The sequence below is a fragment of the Branchiostoma lanceolatum genome, chromosome 5, assembly GCF_035083965.1.
Source record: "Branchiostoma lanceolatum isolate klBraLanc5 chromosome 5, klBraLanc5.hap2, whole genome shotgun sequence".
NCBI classification, from domain to species: Eukaryota; Metazoa; Chordata; class Leptocardii; order Amphioxiformes; family Branchiostomatidae; genus Branchiostoma; species Branchiostoma lanceolatum.
Window position 1 is genome coordinate 23,686,140 of NC_089726.1, and position 21,136 is coordinate 23,707,275.

General features: G+C 42.5%; 3 protein-coding genes across 4 annotated transcripts in view; 1 reads left to right on the forward strand and 2 right to left on the reverse strand.

Annotated features, from left to right (window-relative positions):
• Window positions 1–5,427, reverse strand: part of LOC136435777 (Fanconi anemia group D2 protein-like) — a 50,253-nt gene extending 44,826 nt beyond the window's left edge. Inside the window, exons 1-6 of the mRNA XM_066429501.1 lie at window positions 5,295–5,427; window positions 4,699–4,791; window positions 4,191–4,319; window positions 2,829–2,896; window positions 2,165–2,217; window positions 337–387 (exon numbers count right to left, since the gene is read on the reverse strand). Coding sequence (XP_066285598.1) covers window positions 337–387; window positions 2,165–2,217; window positions 2,829–2,896; window positions 4,191–4,319; window positions 4,699–4,756 — 359 coding nt within the window. The 5' untranslated portion in view covers window positions 4,757–4,791; window positions 5,295–5,427. The remainder of the gene's footprint in view (window positions 1–336; window positions 388–2,164; window positions 2,218–2,828; window positions 2,897–4,190; window positions 4,320–4,698; window positions 4,792–5,294) is intronic.
• Window positions 5,428–12,125: 6,698 nt separating this feature from the next.
• LOC136435779 (phospholipid scramblase 2-like) lies at window positions 12,126–18,125 on the reverse strand. Its single transcript, XM_066429502.1, has 4 exons — window positions 17,746–18,125; window positions 14,859–15,119; window positions 13,957–14,148; window positions 12,126–13,566 (listed from the first exon to the last, which is right to left on the reverse strand). Exons 1-4 carry the CDS (start codon window positions 18,085–18,087, stop codon window positions 13,372–13,374), a joined length of 990 nt encoding a protein of 329 aa, XP_066285599.1. The 5' UTR covers window positions 18,088–18,125; the 3' UTR covers window positions 12,126–13,371.
• A 1,766-nt stretch (window positions 18,126–19,891) lies between these two features.
• LOC136435780 (probable ATP-dependent RNA helicase DDX60) overlaps window positions 19,892–21,136 on the forward strand; it is a 49,801-nt gene continuing 48,556 nt past the window's right edge. Inside the window, exon 1 of one of the 2 annotated variants that reach the window (XM_066429505.1) lies at window positions 19,892–19,992. The gene's annotated coding sequence lies outside the window, so the exon portion shown is untranslated. The remainder of the gene's footprint in view (window positions 19,993–21,136) is intronic. The other variant, XM_066429507.1, reaches the window with a different exon arrangement.

Genomic DNA, 21,136 nt, shown 5'->3' on the forward strand with positions numbered 1-21,136 from the left:
AATGAATAAAATTTGAAAACGGAACGTCTACATCTGATTCAGTAACAAACAAGCCCTTCTGGAGTTTTTATTTTTCAACGTCTGAAACAAAATTGGCCTCTGCAATGTTGAAAAAAAAACCTGCTAGGGGGCCCATGACTTACTCTCCCTCCTACTAGTATTTAGTAGTAAGGCCTAAGTGCTATATACAACTCAAAATTCATGACCATAGCACATCCAGAACACGGGATATCAAAACCAGAAGTAAATTGTTTGAAACATGATTTTTACAGGATCATATTCATAATGTCACAACTTTAATTTCAAGACTAGTGATGAAATGAGTCGATCCCTGACCTGTCCTCACATTCTGCTGCTGTCATTGTGGCTGTAAGGCTGCTACTAAATCTGCAGGGAAAATACATTGTGACTTCTGATTCACAGGACAAAACGTCTGTGTCACATATCACCATTGAAACAAATCTAAACACCAAAACCATTTTTATATTTCACTCCAGTGTTTCCGCCAGAGGGCCGTCTTCCCGTCAAATGACGGCCATGTCTAGCTTGGGACGGCCTGAACGCAGACAGAGGTCGTCCACTCTGAAAAATTATGACATGTGCCGAGTGTACTGCTGTCAAACTTCATATACCATATCCATATACTTCAAATACCGGATTTGGAAGTTGGAATTATAGGCTGCTTTTTGAATTTTTCAATTGAAGACACAAAAGAAGACTTTTGGCGCATTTCGCAATGAAATGTTTGTTTCCCCGGGTGGGTATGACATACAGTAAATCAAATAGAACTTTACAACACTTACAGGCTATACTCAGCATCACTCTAGCACTCCTGCAGGTGCAGGGTGCGAAATACTTCTTTGAACCAGGTTGCACGGTGTGCAACCTAGGTAGAAAGCTAGGTTGCCCGTCAGAATTTCAGGTTGCCCCACCTAAAATTCACTGATTTCTTGAAATTATATTTTGTAAGTACATAGCTATAGTATTACATAGCCTTTAACAATATAACTGGTGCTTAAATGTTTTTTTGCTTCAAAATAAAATTCAATGATATACAATGTAAATAAAACACCACAACCCACAACAAACAAACTTATACAATTCATGTGTAACACGGCTATTTTTTTAGTACAAATGTATCCTTTTTCAACACCCATAGACTTTTTGCTTTTTCTGCTCTAGCAAGAGTTACACTGCAATAGCTACACTGCAATAGGACTTGTACCTGTACATTATTCTCATCCCTCACATAAAAGTTGCTACTTGGCATATTTTCAAAATCTAATAAAAGTACCCCCGGAATAAAATTACCTATATTTTTTATTGAAAAATTCACAGGTGAGTTATCAATGATATACATGTATGATAATCATAAGATAAATACAATAGTCTATGTCATTGTCCAGTTTTTATCTCACTGTCACAACATTTTAACAACTTCGTTTATTCTATAATCATTGTTGCCATTAGTAAAGATTTTTTAAATCCCAGCTTATCATTAGTAAAGTGGCTCCATCTCCACTTCTGCAATTTTAAAATTTTGCCCCCAAAAAAGCACTAGCAACATTTCGCCCATAGAAATACACAGCAACTCAAACACTGCCCTCTACCAGTTGTTGCTGGTACTGCAGATTACACGTCATTACTCTCGCACAATCACGCGATATCCAGCGAGAGTCAATGAATTCAACATGGCGGCCAAGAGCCGAGCACTAAGCCGTGCTCTCTTTCCGACAAATTTTACGTTTCAGGCACAATAAAACAGGTTGACTATGGATGCAAACGAGTGAAAAAGTATCTGTAACTTTATTAACTTGTTTAGTTGGGGGTCGATTTATATGTTTGGTTTGAAAATTTATGAGACTGAGAGCGAGTGCGTGTGCACACCACACGGGTGTGTGAGCTTCCTTGGTCCAATTATTTTCTACTTCGTCAAGTAATTGCTGCAAAATCGATTTCTCCAGCCCAAAATTTAGGTAGCGCACCACGCAACCTGGGTTAAGAGATAAGTTGCGCCAACCAAAATATTGTTGCGCTGCGCAAGTGCGCAACCGGGTATTTCGCACCCTGAGGTGATACGGAATATACTGTGTTGTAGTCTATATACAGTGTATATACATGTATGTCTGTATTGTGTACATGTATCTATCCATTTGTCACATACCTATCAGGGTCTTCTACATGAGCCTGCAGTCCCTCCAAAAACTCATCAACAACCTGGTGTGACCAGAAGACAAACATTTCAAGGGACAAAAAGGGCAAAAGCAGACAATAAACCCCTTTAAGTAGTTTCAGCAGCTTAGTAATTCAATGTCTAACATTTGTCTCTACACATACATGTAGCCATAATATTGTTAGTTTGTCTCAAAATGTTGTATATAATCTTTGTTTTTTATGTTTGTCCCTATGTCATATGGGCCAGTGAGAGCCTGAAATAAAGAAATAATAATAATAATAATAATAATAATAGTTTACACATAACCATCATCATCATATAACTATAGCACAGTCAACTATAAGTTTTGTCCAAGAGTTTCTTTCTATCGCTATTTTCCTATCTTCAAACATTCCTTGCACAATGCTTCCTGGTCAATCTACATGTAACCGTTGCCAACCCTCCAGACTAACTTTTGACCCCACCCCCCTATGGAAAGTTTTTAAGCCCATCAGCGTTATTTTGGGGCACAAATGGAGGGTGGTTGCGTACCTGTACTTACACAAGCTCTTGGGCGGAGGGCAATACTAGTAACCCCCCACCCCAACTAGGGGCTGTTACAGTCGGGCCGGTCACTAGGAGCGTGATTTTGTCAGGCTAGGTGGTTACGTACCTGTGGAAAGTCCTGATGTTTCTTGATGGCCAATCTGAGGTTCCTCTGGAACACAGCTTGGTCCACAGCTGTATAGTGTACGTACAACAAAGAAATAACACCTATTATCAATCTTACCACCTTTGGCTTATTAAACAACGTATAAACTATAACATTTAGTATATACTTTGAGAGCTTGAGTTCTCAAAACCCTACCAAAGACGAAATATTTAGGTGGAAAGGTGGTTGTGTGGTTAGGGTTATTGACTTAAGGCATCTAAAGGTTCTGGGTTGGAATCCCTAGCAGTAGCACAAGCAGGTCCCCCGAAAGCGTGCCCTTGGGAAAGGCACTTTACACCTATCAGTATTACCTCAAATAATGACCTAGGCGAAAATGAGTGCCTAGCTTTGATAAGGGACGTTCTCTCAGATTGGATGTAACTTTTTTTGTAAGACCAGAGATAACGTGTCTGAGGACAGCCACACCTTGAGCATGTTTAAGAACCCACCACACTCAGTCAAAGAGAATAGAGATCCATCCTAGAGTGAGTGGATCAAACCTTACAGTACAGATATACAGCTTGTACCTACTGACAATACTGTACACAACTGGTCTGTAAGGCGCAGTTTACATTACGTTTTTCGCGTCAGCGGCGAAATTTCCCGCTGTCGGGAGGCCGCTGTCGTGACGTCTCTAGACACACCGCCCGGAAATCTGACAGACACCTGCGGTGCTTGCATTTCGCCATCTTCTTGTAGAAAGTAAATCGGGCGTAAGCATAATAAAAGCAAGAAACAAAATTGTACGATTGTACAACGGTAGATGGCGTCTCCCCGCCCGTATTAAACTACAATGCAAAGCCTTGCATTGTTTATGTGTAGATATTCCATGCTCATCACTCGTAAGTGTGGGGAAGGGGGCACAAGTACGATAAATATATCCGCGGGGAAATGAATGCACGGCACAAAAGTCGCCGCGGATCCCGTGAATCTCTCTCTACTATATATACCGGGGATCTAAGTAGACTTACAGTATGCTAATCAACGCTTGCTTTATGCTAATCGCCGAAACCCTGACTCCCGCTGACGCGAGCCCGACGTATTCTCTTTAGACGGAGTTTGACGTTGACGGGGACTCCCGCTGTGCTGACGGGCGACGGCTTCGAAGCTGACGGGAGAAAATTTGTTGACAGCGGGACTACGTCGACGGGAATTGTCTTTACACGGGGTTCCCGCTGACGCCAGTGGCGCTGACGGCAAAAGTATAATGTAAAGAGAGCCTTATACCCAAAGGCGAATGACCAGTTATGAAAACAGACAAACAAACAAACAAAGCTTGAAGTGTTAAAGACCCTGCCAGAGTCAGAGGTGACGTTGACTTACCGAGTTGGTTGGGTTGGTTCCCTGCGGTCAGCACCAGGCCTGACCGCCCCACAAGCTGACCAAACACAGAGTGGTCCTCCAACACCCCGCCTGGACCAACAGGCGCAGCGTCTGCTCGGGTCCTCTTCGCTACAACCAGACATTTCATTGTAGAGATTTTATACGCTATGTCAACTAACAACAAGCTTTTGATCAGTTCTCTGACCCTTCCCAAGTTGAAATGACCCGAAGCCTATGTCACATGACCTGAGCGGAGTGTGACGTTAGCAACAGGTCAAAAGTGCCATTATGGTAATCATGAAACAGCACGTAAAAAAGGCCAGGTATGAGAAAGCTTTGACAAGGCATGTATATCTAACATCTATACATCAACCTTTTTTATACTCCAAATTGAACATCAATAACAGTACTGTACAAATCACATTACAGAGATGATATTTTGTCATATGTATGTGGGACAAATGACACAACAGAGGTCAGAAATTGATTCTTGCTTTCTAGTACTCACTAGCTGTTGCATCATCACTGGAGGTCCTCCTCCTCTTGCTTGTCTTTGTCTTTGCCATGGAGGTGGGTAAAGCCTGAGGCAACCTGAGATGCTCTGAAAGTAGATGATAATAATTTCATATGACAAAATACAGGCCAAGGCTTTAGGGTGTTCATGTCAATAAGAGTTATTTTGCACTATTGACAGGAGGATGTTCCCTTGCATGAACCTGTACCATATCCCAAAGTTAGAAATTCTTGTACTACATGTATTTTTTATTCCAATACTGGGTCAGAGGTCCACAGGTATGTTTGCGAAATTTCCCCTTAGTGTTCAGTGCTCCAAACATGTCACAACGTTACTAACGTTAGTAATTTGTTGATAACTTATTACTATTATTTCTAGATCTTATAATCATGACTTTATCAAACACAGCATCTTCTCATAATTTTACTGCTGGAAGTTCTACAAAGCTTTAGAGCGGGCAGAAGTCCCCCCCCCCCCTCCCCCCAAAATAATAGCATGATTTACCTGCAGACTGAGAGATGAGATAGCACAAAAATACTCCAAAATTTCAAATCAGAATGGTTGCTTCTGACAATCCATACACTTCTTACCTCCTATGGAATGAAGATCGTTCCCTTGGGATGCTAATTCTTTGTAAAAACCCAACGTGACGTTTGAAAAACTGGTCAACAATCTTTACTGCAAATTGCGGCCATCTTGATTTTTCCCGCCACATGTGAAGTAACGTAAAATCTCGCGAGATATGGTGTAAGTCATCTCAAAGCAGATGTAGAGAGACGTTTGACGTTTGTCAAGCTTCCGGTTCCTAGCCTATAATTATACCTCCCGAGTCTCCGGGAGTTTATTGGTCTTTATCATCTCCATGAAAAATTTAGATATAGTTTTGGATGTGTCTGTGTGTGTGTCTGTTTGTGTGTCTGTTTGTGTTTCCGGACTGCTCTAGTCAGAATAACTCGCCTCTTGATGGATTACGATGATATTTGGTATGGTCTTGGTATGTGGGCGGGTGCTGGGAAGCCGAAATCCAGGGTCGATTTTGGGCCCCCTGGTATGTGACCTTGGTAGTGCAGCAGAACTTCAGTTTTTGTATCTTTTGACCTGGACGTGCTATGGTCTTGATTTTTGGGTGGCAGATAGCTTGTGATGCAATAAAGAAGCGGTGTCGGTCTGGGCTCCCTAGCAGCTTGCTCTGGAACTGCAGTGGCGTTTTGTGAAAATATTCTAAGGGGATAACTGAACAAGGGAACAATGGATTAGCAGGATATTTGGTATGCAGGTAGCTTAGACAGAGATGTACACAATGAAGTGCAAATTATGCTAATTGGGACTTAATTTACATAACTAATGAGGAAAATCTATATTCGCAGTGTTTTCCATTACAAGACTCAAATACACGTAACAGATGTAGCTTATGGCAAGTGGAGCATCAACAGATACCAATTATTCATATATATTCCTAATTTGCATAATCAATGCAAAAGTGCCATAATTCATCTAAGAGGAAAATGATAGGACTGTCAATATTGCAACATGTGTAAGTTAGATGAGGATATTTATGACCAAGCATATATCATGTAACGTTACATGTGTAAGTCATTTTTATGATAGATTTGTATCCAGGCTATATGCGGAGAGGAGACTGGGGAGCTATAATACGTTTGGATCCCAGGCTACCCGGTTCCGGATAGGCGATTTTGCCTTTCTACATCTGCTTGGGGATGACGTACAGATACCAGTATCTTCAAAATAGAGACAATAGAATTTGGGGGGCAAAAACTACCAATATTTAGAATTTGAAAAATCCATATTCAGATTCACAATTGTAACTAATGTAAGGGGGGTCGGGTAGCTGATGTTGACCTTGGCCTCGATGGTGTGTCCCTTACGAAGTTCGTTAGTATAGCTGCGATGTTAGTGGTACGCTCAACCCAAGGAAACACAAGGAGTCGCTAATGTTGAAGACGTTGATCTGTATTCTCGCACTCTGTCCTCTCTACATCGTATCTCCGCTCCAGACTTCGACTCACTTCTAGTACATCGGTTCTCTTTATATACCTTCTATCCGCCTACGTAACCATTTCTTAGAAAAAAGTACATTGTTCTCAAGACAAGTCACTGATGGCGCACTTACAGCTTCCTGTGCCCATCTCAAGATGTTAGGGGATGATCCCCTCTGACCGTGCCCAAATATGGTGAATGGTCAAGCCTAGATGGCCAGCCTGCCTTGGACCTCCTGGGGCAGGAGTCCATTAAGGGTCATTACCCAGAAAGAACAAGGGAAAAATGGTGACTGCTACAACTTCTAGACATGAGGATCTTGGAATATAACTAGCGTTATTAATAAGATGTTTCAGGAACTAAGCAACTATCTTAGTACTAGAGAAAGGCACCTTATTACACTAATTTGTAACTTATTTCCAACATATTCCTTCTTTTTGTCACATTTCCATCATTGATATGAAAAAAGACAAAAAAGTAAAACGCGCGAAATCACCATTATTTCTGGTCGCCTAACGACCGTAGAACGCTTGCCCGAATCGAAGTTTGCGCGTTCGGAATCACGGTTGGACAACATGGTGGAAAAGTCAAGCCGGCGGTGACATTCGCACGACACTTCAAAGTCGCATTCATATACGTGATGAATATTGCTGTGCAGTGTAATAAGGTAGAGTCAACTTATGATGTAGAAAAATAACCCAAAATACTGAATTTTGTTTGATGTTCCGATCACAATATGCCCCTTTAAAGCGACGAAATATGCATGGTAGCCATGAAGAAGCCAATTTTCTTCAGTATTCAAGAGGACATTAGTGTGCATAGTAACTTAGTATTACTAACAGCTTATTGTCAACACTGTGACGGGCAATGAGCCAAGTAGTAGTAGTAGTAGTAGTAGTAGTAGTAGTAGTAGTAGTAGTAGTAGTAGTAGTAGTAGTAGTAGTAGTAGTAGTAGTAGTAGTAGTAGTAGTAGTAGTAGTAGTAGTAGTAGTAGCAGTAGCAGGAGCAGTAGCAGCAGGAGCAGGAGCAGCAGCAGCAGCAGCAGCAGCAGCAGCAGCAGCAGCAGCAGCAGCAGCAGCAGCAGCAGCAGCAGCAGCAGCAGACTGGTTTATTCAGAAACAGCAAGGCTTACGACCTCCTGGCAGCCGCTGGGGAGGTTGAATTACGAGGCTATTTATAGCACCCTAAGTTGGTAAAAGAAACATTCTTACACATCACAATCGTCTTTGGTGACATACCAAGACATTATGATTGCATTATAGAAATCTCAGCGATAATACTTCATTGAAACACGATTTCTAAAACGGCACTTCAAATATGCGGTATTAACGTGGTCACATGGGCACCGATATGGCCGCAACAAAGTTAAAGCCCAAAACAAAATATACGAACACTGAATGGTCTGAAATCATTGACATCCGAGTAAAGCGTAACAATATCTTGAATACATCCGAAAGTTTATATATATATATTTCACAAAAACAGTGTGAATAGAGTCATGTTTGTTTAGAGTTCATTGAGCAGTTCAACAAGGGCAGGAATGGCGCTCGTCCTGTAGCGCTTTGACCCAGAGGGTTGCTGGTACCGAGCAGAGTTGCGCAGGTTCCTGCCGTGCTGTTGGCCGCGGGTAGGGGGCATCCAAGAGCAGAAGCGTGCGGACTTCTCCACTTTAATAGCATACTCAGTACATAAGTCCTGTCTTCGGCTTGCTAGGCACGGGAGATCAAGTCGCTTTAATGTCTCCGAGTATGAGCTATACTAGCGTCCAAGGATCATTTTGCAAGCTCGTTTCTGTACTCGCTCTAGAGCGGCGGACTGGTTTTGTGTGAGTGCTGCACTCCAACAAGGGGCGGCATACTCGAGTATGGGGCGGATGCAGGGGCGGATGTATCCACAGTATATGACGGTAAGATCCGATGTCGGTACCCCCGATCGACGCAGTCTGCTGATGAGGAACAGACGCTTGCTGTGTCGACACCATCTCGGCTACCTGGTCATCCCACCGTAGATCAGATCTTATGTGCAGACCTAGCTTGGCCTGAGTGACAATGGTGAGTGACTCTCCATCAAGGGTAAGTGCCGGTACCTGTGGGGGTCGACGCATGAAACAGAAATGCATCGCTTTGCACTTTTTAGGGTTGAGAACCATAGAGTTGTTTGCTGACCAGCTCTCAAGGTTATCAAGGTCAGTCTGGAGGATCGTTGTTCTTGCTGCGGGTCTTATCTCGCCAAGGTTGAAGTCGTCAACATATTTCCAATGTGAGTTTGTAGTTACAGGTTTGGCGTCATTGATCATTGCTAGAAACACAAGAGGACCTAACAGAGTGCCCTGGGCTACTCCACAAGTTAGGAACTCCCAGTCTGATAGTACCCCTTGATAGCGGACGCGTTGTTTCCGACAGGATACGAAACTGTACAGCCAGGGGATGAGCGGTGGTCTGGCTCCCATGTTGATGAGTTTGGTAATGGCGGTATTGTGGCACACCCGATCGAAGGCCCGTTTGAGTAGTCTCAACTGAATCTGACCCTGTGTTATTGGAATGACACACCCTACAGATTGCTGAATCTGACACTGTGTCATTGGAATGACACACCCTGCAGATTGCTGAATCTGACACTGTGTCATTGGAAGGACACACCTTACGGATAGCTGATCCTGACCCTCTGTTATCGGAATAACACACTCTACGTGTTTATCATACAAATTATATCACTGGCAAAAATGAAGTTACTAGACATACAAATGTTTATTTAGCAGATGTGTACAGAGCCTATATATCAAAAGATGTACTGTTTGATTCCAGCATATCAATATCAACGAAATAAATCGTGTTGATACATTGTTTATTCAGTGTGAAGTTAATGATTAAATTTTCAATAGATTGAGCATATCTGGGCCAGCCGCAGGGGCACTCTTGCTTGGGCTCTCTAGCCTTCATGGGGGACCATGCGGCAGCGGACACGTCAAGTAGTGATGGTGCGGACGTGGTCGGAAACGCTGCCTTCTTTCTTCTGCCAAGGTGCGCTACTTTCTTCAAAGCCGTCGCACAGTGAAAACAAGAGTCTTAGGACCCAAAATCTCCATGAAACTTTGTTTTTTATCAAGCCAGTTCCCCCATTCTATATCGCTCAATGGTATGACCCACAGCTGTCGGGCCCAGGAGAAGTGACCCACTTTCGCTATAAATAGCTACTGCAAATAACAGATGTTCCACAATATGCAATGGACAACACTGCAAATATATATATTTTCCTCATTACTTATGCAAATTAAGTCCAATTTGCATAATTTGCAGTTCATTCAATACATCTCTGTCTAAGCTACCTGCGTACCAAATAACATGAAAATCTGTTGTTCCTTTCTTCGTTTATTCTCCTTAGAAGCTTTTTACAAATACGCCATTGCAGTTCCAGTGACACATACCAGGGGGCCCAAAATGGACCTTTACCTTCCTCCTCCTAATACCTACTAATACCCACATACCAAATATCATTACAATCCATCTACATGTTCTACAGTTATGCTGACTTTGAGCATCCGGTGACACAAACATACAAACAAACACCAAACGCACGCAAAACAGTATCTCCATGAAAAAGATGAATAAGGATGGATTCGCGCGCACTAGCAGAGCAAATCGGTCTTCCGGGACAAAAATATTGGCGGTCCGAAAGTATATACAGTCAAACCTGTCTATAGCGGTCACTCAAGGGACTGGCCAAAACTGGCCGCTAAGGACAGGTGGCCGCTATGGAGAAAATGTCGATAAATTGACCACGAGTGACACATATTTTCAGTACCCACTGAGATACATTTATTCACCGTACAGTACACATGTAAACATTGCATAGGTAAGTCACATTTTAGAAAGTCGATTGTTGTTCTTTTACTTCCATTATGGGCTTGAAAAAAGAATTATTGTATCTACCAACTCCAAAATCCATGGCTTGCTCGAGCTTCATGTCTGTACAGACCAGCATCGCCATACTCTACTCTTGATCCTTCGCGACTGCTTCGCTGCAGGCACACGCGTCACCAACGAGTTTTAATCATATGAAACAAAGTCCTTAGCAGCAAAATGCCACCTAGTTACTTAAGAACAAAATACATGTTGCTCAGTTGCCACTTACTGTTCGTTTTCGACCGTTTTGAAACATAAAATCGTGGCGATAGTTTTCCTTAGTCTGTTGTTGTTTCGCTTCCCGCTTGTCATTATCAGCTTCTACCATTATGCTAATAGGGTACTCAGAAGAAGGTCGCTCTTTTGATGGCTTTTTTCTTTTCAGAAAATTGCAATAGCACAAATTTTATATCATATTAATGTTATTTATATTTCTTTTGAAGCTTTTGGTAAAGTATTTATCCTCAGTGATACTTTGCAGCAAAATAAATTTAGCGCATTATACCTCCGAAACAGTGGTGTCTTCCGTTGACCTTTGTGCTGCTGACTATCAGCGACATTTTGAGAATCGCGCAAAACACGTTTTGACTTTGAGCACCGGGGAAAACGGATATTGGGCCAGCATTCAAACATTTCCCGAACTTACCGTATCAGCTACATGTGCGAGTTGTATTTTCCAAAAAGCTGCCGTAATATTTGTCCAGTCGAAATGCACAGAAATTGTCAATTTTGCTACGGTGTACAAACGCAAGCCATGCGAAGAAAATTATACTGACTTCGCGTCAAACCATGGATTTTCTAACAAAGATAAAACATTCTGGTTTTCTTTATTATCATCCTATCCAGTTGAGTCCACATAAATTTGATAACTACGTGAAAAATGAAGATTTTGAACCCGGCGTGCGGTGGCGATGCGGCTTTACCGGCGCGCCGTGACCGTTACCGGCAGTGTTACTGTACTCGCGGGACTGAAAATCGTCTGGCCGCGACCGCGTTGGACAGGTGGCCGCTATAGCCTAATTCTTAATGCTTATGTCAATGGGAAAAATCCAAGGGACCGACAAAAAGTGACCACTATGGGCAGGTGGCCGCTATGCAAAGGTGACCGCTAATACAGGTTTGACTGTACCGGAATTCGCCGGAACACACATAATCAAGGCTGAAATCTTCCGAACGACAGTAAAATGACTTTTCTCCACTTTCCAATAGGATCACATGTGTTACTGACATTCTCGTTTCATGAGCACCCCCCAGTCTGTCATACTGTCTGAAGCATGCTGAGCGCTGATTGTGAAGAGCAAATCCTTCACTGTTCCGATAGGTACAAAACAGTTTTTCCTGTTACATAGGTGATTTTAGTATGTATTGTGCATCTGCCTGCCATAGGACCGCCATGATGTACTTTTAAGTGTCAATAGATAATCGGAAGGGAAGTTGTCTTTATATCATATGTTCATGTTTGCCACTAGCACTACGTGTTCTCTAGTACTAGTAGTGAGGTGAAAGCATATTAACATAATGTTTAGTATTCATGATCCACTTTAATTTGACAGCATTCCGCCGCTATCTCCTGACATCGCTGCCCAGTAGTGGCCAACACTGGCCTTACACCAAGCAATACCGTTAGAAATTATTCAAAAATTGTCGTGATAGAATAAATCGTCACATGCATTCGTTTTTTATAACAATAGCACTAGATGCCTCTATAATAACAACTTCTGGAAAACACTAATACATGGGTCGGAAGTTTCAAAATTGGATACCCGCTGGAAACAATCATTGGATTCGTGATGGAAGGCCTTAATGGTTGATAAACCACTACTAACATTGTATACTCAGAATGTTCGTCATATTCATTCACCGATCCGAACAGCAATGTACACTGTGACAACACTTTTGTAGTAGCGTGGACATAAAGAGAACAATATGTCTACTATAGATAGACTGACGATCTATCAGTCTGAAAACTCATATCATACGATGTAGATACACTTCATACTTCATAGTGACGTTTCTGTAATCTCCAAGCAGATATTGGGAGGCAAATTGTTACGTTTTCCTTGGTGTCCGTTTCTGTTAAAAACTGCCTCCATGCGGTACTTTGTAAAATAACATTACATGCGCACTATATTACCGATATATCTTAATCATTTATAGTTTCCACTGCTTGTTTTTCTACAATGTGTGATATTGGAGTCTATATCTGATTGTGGTTAAGAAATCTCATCAAGAAAATAAGCGGAAGCTAGGTCAGATTTTGATTTAAATTGTGCTGCAAACACATGGTGTATTGTCCACAAGTCACCTCACCAAACTCCTTCCGCTTACTCCTTCCGTAATCTTCAGGCTAGCAGAAAGGTGGTCCAGAATGTGTCCCGGAGCGCCGGCCGCGGGGACTCTAGATTTCGTAGTGCTGCCATTATAGTTACTTTCTACACGATTTTCGTGTCCACTATAGTATGAGCAATGCCATGTTGGCCATTGGCGGGGGAAAGCAGAAGGGCGGGGGCCAAGCAGATTCGGAACGAGGTGAAGAAGAACGACGGTGGTAAAGCATATTTCTTGCGGGTTAGGGGGCAAAACGGAAGGAGTTGGGTTGGGGTCATGTATGTTTATCTATTTATACAAATGTGTATATATCATATGGACGTTTTAAGATAATCATCACTTGGTCGTAGGCCGCAAGTCATCCATAGGCAAGGCAATCTGTAGCAAGTTACAAGTTCCAGTTACAAAACCATAGATAGACCAAACAGCCATGACTAAACTAAAACAAAACAGACGATTGCTGCTCTTCGCCTCCGACCTGCTCGAAGAACATGAAGTCAATGAGGAAGAGCGCGCCCAGCAGCGTGGCCTTGACCTTGACGTCCAAGTCCATGGGGAACTGGATGCCGAGGTTGTCTGCGTCCGTGAAGGCCTCCTTCAGCAGCCCGCTCCACTGTTTGGAGATCTTCCCCACCTGTAGGTCGGATGTGGACATATCTAACGTTATATAGCTTGACGCTTTTGGGACTCCATCTGTTAGCATCGACACACATTTTTGATGCGTAACAAAACCAGATCTAGATTTTCCGCCGTCAGCACGTTACAAATAACTACTTTTCAAGTAGAGGAATGGGTCCGGCCACTGATTTTGACGTGTTTTAGGCGTTTTTGTCGGGCTTTCTACTTTGTCCCGTTTTCATTATGTCGCCAACAAACGACAGCAACAAATGACAGGAGAGCCATGAACGTAAAACAAGTGAAGAGTTGACTTTGGGGTATATTTAGCAAAGTATAGTTGACTTTTTAATCTTAAGTTTTGCCTCCCTTTAGAAATGTCCTCAAGAATTAAAGTAATTCGTCTCGCCTTTTGTGATTCGTCAGGAACCATGACGTCGAACTCCACGTCTCCACAGAAGGAGCAGCTGAGACAGGGCCCCTCTATGACCAGCACCACGTCACCAGCGGCGTCCTCGATCTCGAACTTGGGCAGGAACGGGTGCCAGATCTGCCGCACCCACCCCACCGTGGTGCCGGGCGGGGACTGCACTTCCAGCTCCTGGAACACAAGTTTTGGTGGTGTGCAGAAATTAGGAATGCTAATGATTAGCTGCGTGTTAATAGTGAAGTGCAAAGTGACTCAAACAAGGGTTTTCGGAGCTAGCCTCCTTCGCAGACTTCCTAGAACGGCGGCATATACAGTATATGGGGGGGGGGGGGGAGGACACACACAAGGGAGTTATGTAGCCGAGGGAGTTGTGTAGCCGAGGGGTGACCCCTCGGCTACACAACTCCCTCGGCTACATAACTCCCTTGTGTGTGTGTCCTCCCCCCCCCCCCCCCATATACTGTATATGCCGCCGTTCTAGGAAGTCTGCGAAGGAGGCTATTTCGGAGCAACCTGTGCCCTCAAATTGAATTTTTTTCTAAATCGCAAAGTGGCGCAAACAGTGGACGTCAAATCTTTTTAAAGATGGATTTGTAACCATTGTACATGAGTGCATTGAATTTTGATTCAATAGCAACACTGTGATTTCCAATTAAGTTATCTTGCATCGAATGTGACATTTTATTTGCCCCATCTAGGCTTCATACAAAAATGCGTTGTACGTCACAGTGATCGCAAGGAAAAATCATCAAGTTGGCGCAATTTCCTAGCGCAATTTGGCAGTCAAGTATCATACCCGCTTTAGCCAATCAGGGAGGTTCTTAGAGTGGAAGGCGTCGCGATGAAAATTCGATGACGGTCTCGACCTGATTATCCCTTACCTGCAGACAACAGACCCAGAAACAGTTCATGCAGCGCAGAGGGCGGCTAAAATGGATGATTTCCTGCTGAGTGTTGTCGAAAATCTTCATCTCGAAAGAGCGGACGTTTCCACAACACTGGCGCGTGCAGCAGTCGTTATCCTCCGCGGCGAAGTAAACCTGCTGGCCCATGGCGTTCTTGATCTTGTACTTGTTGTCACCTTCTATGCCGATAAAGGCCTCCAGAAGTTCCACTTGTTGTTTCACCAGGAGTTGATCGATCTGAGGAGAAGAGGGTGCAGATATGCATGTTCGGATGCGTTACTATCGCTAATTGACCTTTATCCGTTGTGTAACCTATCCGTTGCTTTCAGAAATGGGTTGTTTGGGAAATTCGTTAAATGCAACATTGGCAATACACTGTACTGCCGGCCATAATTGCAAACTTGAGCAAAGTATTCAGAACACTGTCTGAAAGTTTTGATAACCACGTCGTTCTCAACGCGACGGGCGTGATTTCAAATTGCAATATATATAGTTTTGTAGCCAAATAGTAGTGGACATCCCCAAGTCTACCGTGCACACTCACGCCACATCATCAGAAAAGACGCTGTAGCCGCAAAGTTCCCGTTTAGAACTTTATTCAAGCTCACACCCAGAGGGAAGACTGCGGTGCGATAGATGTCCGTTAGCTTGAGGAATGAATCCACTCTACTTTATAATGCAATATATATAGATTATCATAGAATATATGATATGCAAAACATCAGTGACAAAGGTAATCAATCAATGATATCGGCATGTAATAGAAAGCAAGGATGGTTTACTCTTTTGCCATATTAGTGTCAATTTTGATTTAAAAACCCTTACCGAAAACACAACGGATAAAGGTGAATTAGGGTTACATGAAGGATGTTGAGAAAGGCATTATACAAAAATATTTGAAAAAAAAAGATGTGTTTTGCTTACGAATATAACTCAAAGTGACAGTCATATTTATGCACATGGGTGTATGTACGACAATAACCATAAAAAACCATGAATAATCTGCCAGGATTTTGGATCCCTAGTACGTCACGTGGGGACGGAAACGCGGGGTCGCAATGTTGATGTTAATCTTCAAGCAGATGTAAGGACACGCTCGTTCTCGACGATTCACGCCTGTTTTTGCAACATTTAGATTTCTTCTATACTTTCTGACGGTTCATTTGACAAAAATGATTGCGAGATCAGATTCATTAGCTTACATTATTGAATGCCGATCACCGGTAGATGCAGAAACCGTTACGAAACCGTTACAAAATTCAATACTAGAAACGAGTTGCAGAACAGACGTGAAAGACCGAGAATGAGACAGATAGTTAACGTTACATCTGCTTGGAGATCAGTTAATGTTTAGTATCTGCATGTATGTTCTCACAGCTTCCGATTTGGAATCACGATACATATGTCGTCATTATTACATGTAAAAATTCAAATGTACTTAGCAACTTCTTTAACCATTCATCATGGCGGACAATATATAATTACGTCATGTAGTGACGTGAGTGATAACACCCAATTAGCACCCGTGGACTAGCTGCCACTGCTGTCCCTTTAGTTATGGATACGTATTTCGGCGATGAAATCTATAAATCTTCCGTTTTCCCCCCTGTATCTCCATATATCCATATCCATATTCATCACCCATGTGATGGTTAAATTTTACAATCGTTGCTTTGCTGTCTTCAGGTGATGTTTTTAGAATGATGAATCATTTAAATGTCTGCAATATGTCGTGACACTAACACTTATGCTGTCATAATAGAGAGATATCGATTGAGACCAGGTAAAGGCATGACGTGTAGCTGATCGCGTGCCGGTGGACGGTGATTTGGGGGGGGGGGGGGGGGTCGTATAGGGTGTCACGAATCGACTCCAGATGCGCAGTAAAATAAATATATAACTTACCGAAAATTTTAATATTTCTGAACTGTGCTAAAAATATTGGCTTGGAATAATAGTGTATTGGCATAATGTAACTTACATGTAGATACTGAAAAATGAAATTGATCAAAGTAGAATTCCTGTCCAGAAACGATCGTCTCAAACATTTAATCAGACATAAGAAGTCATGGCCACCCCTCACACATCTGCTCGGAAATTAGTACGTACAAATTTCATGATCAGCCAAAAGGCATTTTTTTGTTATTAATGAATATCAAAATCTTTCCTCACATCAGATCGATATAATCTCTCTAATTAGTACCTTATATGATTATGAGTTTGGTTTCGGGTATACTTATTTGATTATAATCCTTCATTGGAGTACTAACTGTGTAAAAGCAATGTTGACGGCTAATACATATTGATAGTCTGCTAACTGTATACGCTATTTGCGTATTCAGACCCTGCCAATTTTCTTAGAAATCTTGCCCACTGACAGCCAGCGTGGCCCCAGTAATACACACGCACACAACTTCAGATGGTGAAACTGCTGTCCTATATTTAGCGTTGGAGGGTCGAAGTTCAAGCAAATGCTGGGTAGAATATATTCACGTTTTCTACCTGTCTATCACTGACAAAACGGACCCTGACGCGTCGGGAGTTGGTGGTTAGAATTTGAATGTTTTTTGACGGATAATATTTCTCTAATACTAGTTTCCCTCGGGACTGGCTACTGTCAGGAAAGCCCGGCTATCAGAGAAGCCCATAGCCTCGAACTCTTTCCAGGGCCCGCACAGGCCACTGACTCATCGGCTCTAAGGCCAACATGCGCCAAAGGCAAATTCTACAACTGGCCCCCTGAGTTACACCCTGATAATCAATAGATATTATAGAGATTTGGCACCCAGGCTAGGGTTAGGACATTTCCACCACACATCTACTTGAAGTTGAAATTGGAGAACGCCGTTCCAGGATGTCTTACCTCACATAGATACTCGAGGCCGGGTGGACATCCAGGCGGGCCTCTTGTCGGAGGCTGCATCCACTGGATCTGCCCGGGGGGCGGACCGTACCCCGGCTGGGGACCCGGCGGCGCACCATAGCCTGGGCCGGGAGGCTGGGGAGAGGGAGGGTACCCCTGCTGCGGGGGAGGGTACGCTGGTTGGGAAGGGGCGGGGTACCCCTGTTGCGGCGGGGGGCCTGCAGGATAACCGCCCGCGGGAAGAGGGGGGTATACAGGCTGAGGGGGTGGATAACCCTGGGCTGGAGGGGGGTACCCTGGATACCCGGGCTGCCCTGTAGCGGAATCCGGCTGGTACGCCATCTAGCTGTGAAGACGTCAGAACGCGCATGAATAATAGATCCCCCCGTGGGATTCTGCTTGACATACTGAATTAAATTGCTAGGCGGCGCGCCTATAATGTAACATGAGTTCCACGCCCCCCATACATGTACATTGTATATATCTTTCGCCAAATATTATAAGCTCCCTAAACGTGGAAATGATCATCGCCCATGCCTTAATCAAAGGTGAATAATGTTCACTTTAAGGCATGCGATCCTTAAAACAAATGAAAGTCATGAAAACTTACTCTCCAAGTAGAGGAACGAGTCCAGTTGGTTTTTGACGTGTTTTTGTCGGGCTGTCTATTTCATCCCGTTTTCTTTATGTCGCCAAGACGTCAACCCGAACAGATTGTAGATGTTCTGAAAATCAACGCTTAAACTTGCAATCTTAAAGATAACTATGTACTAATGCCGTAAAAAGCCAAATTCAATTCCAAAGTTAAAGAAGTAAAATGAAGCTATTATCCGTAATATACCATGCTCTGTGTGTTCACAGTTTTGTTAAGCCTTCCTGGCCATGTAGATTTCGTAATGAAGGCAACGTTTTTCTTCCGGACTTTTTTTATTCATACGCTCGCATCCATTGGGGTTCCCAGAGGATGTCATCCATATAATCAAATCAACATGGCCTAAACTGCATTTTTAAATTATCTTTGTTGAGGTGAGAGTACCATCATTGAAATGTAAGGCTATTTAATATATGTTTCAATAAAATTCATTTTATTCAATTTCAAGAATGTACGTTTTGTTGCATTAGGTAAGCTGCCTTATGTAAGTTATAACTTCATTTCGACGAATAGGATGATTTACATGTTGACCAAGAATAGTGCTGCGGATCAAAACCCGAGTTTAGGTTTAGGTTCGGACTCGAGTCCAGAGGTTTAGGTTCAGGTCCGGACTTGAAAGTCCGGACCTGAACAATAATTTTGGAATATTTTTTCGTGTTACATGTAACATTGCAAATTGGCAGATATTTTACATGTAATTTGAAAACTATATATACGGAATTATATACAGTCAGTAATTAACACAAAGGTTCAGTTATAAACACAAAAACAGCAATGTTTTCATATTTTTCTAGTGCAAATTTCACGATCTAAGGAAGGTTTAAGATGGTTTAAAACAAAAAGGAGTGTATAAGTGAGAATTTTTTTTCAAGTCCGGACTTGTTTCCAGACGTTTAGGTTTTTTTGGACTTGAACCTAAACGTTTTACAAGTCCGGAACCGGTCCGGCCGGACCGATCCGTACCACTAACCAAGAATGTAGGCGATGAAGTTTTCAAATGTAGGTAATAAGCTGCAATCACTGTCTTAGGTCTATTGTGACTTTGGTGTAGATGTGAGAATTGAAGCTCTGGAAATTTACCCTTGACTGTGAAGATACACTGCCTGAACAAAGCAACCCTTGGTATCTGTATCTTGAATGGCCAACTAGCACACTGGTATTTAAACCACTAGTTGGCATAACACCCTGCAGCGGCAATTGATTTTAGTTGTTACGTACCAACTTTTCAATAAGCTACAAAAGTCAAACTTTGAGCCTTTAACAGCTAGCTTCCCTTCAATTTAGTAACAAATAATGACGACTTCTTCCAGGCTAAATGTAGCCTTAACATATACATTCCAGATAGATCTTCTTATCATACAAGTAATGATATATCATAAAAGCGTGGTCAATCTCTGTCCGTAATAAGTGTGGGAGGTGGTCAAAGGTCGCTCGACGACGGGTCTTGGTAATTCAGTGACGTGTCCGAAACTAGACCGAAACTGACCAGTCATCAATTTCATGTTACAGAAAATTAAACAGCGGCCAAACTGAATACCCACAACCCGACTATTCTTCTCCACTCCACTGAGACTAGAAGGACCACATGTCACCAGGTAAGTTTCAAACTCAGTTCACAATGTCCTGGGTGTCGGACTTTCATCGCCAAGGTCATCCTTGGTCCAATTTATTCAAAACGTATTTATCTTAAAACCGCGCGGACAGAGGCAAATGTTAAACCCATGTGCATAAATATCAGCTCTTCTAAAAAGAAAATGTATGGTCTGTAAGTTTTTCTCCGCCTGTTTAACGCCGTGCGAGCATGTATTTATACTGAGGTATATGATGTAAAATTGTGCTAGCGTAACCCTTTATCGTCCACCTCAGTTTTTTTGCCTTCTCGCGCTATGCTTGCAGAACATAGACCATAAAAAAATTGCACATTAACTATCCAAAGTGGTCTACAGACAAATGATAGTTAAGTCATTATGTTTGCCCCGCCGCTTGCTTGACGCGATGGAAAAAAACAATATTGATCTGTGCATTTCAACGACATGCGCGTCACCTGGCGTTCACGTAATAAACGCATGGCTATTATGTTTTGCCGTGCAAATATTAACCACCCGTCCGGGGCTCGCTAGGTTGTATCAAACCTTCCTAAAACTGGTAAGAGTTTCAAACCTCGAATCACCATGGATAGTCTGAATATCAAAGAAAGGTTTAACGTCAGGTACTTTTTAAAGATACTAGTTATCGTGTAAGTTAGAAACACATGATGAAGTACGCGGTGTCGAATTACATATGAAATACGTCATGCATGACGCTTCCGTGCAACTTGTTGTTACTGGTTGAGGAGTTTATTCTGTTATGTCGCTGGACGTAAACCTTTTTCATTGTTTTGTATAATAGAGAGAGATGGCTAAGGATCATACTTATGACGTTCTTTCTTGCTTATGAGAACAGGCTTTGGCATAATACTCCGCGACATGTGGACATGACCCAAACTGGACGTAAACTGCTCCCGCACGTAAATGGTAAATAGGACACGTTACGTTACCATAAGGATTTAGCCTCCCCAAACATCTGCTTGGAGATAACAGAAACCAACATGGCCTCGAGCGAAACCAAGGAGCGAAACTAACGTTGAATAGTTTCATCAAAAATTCCGAGTGAGTGTGCGATGGTATGTAACGTGCTGTCCACACATTAAACCACAAACTACAATAGTTATTTCTTAAACATTAGCAGAAATAAACTCAG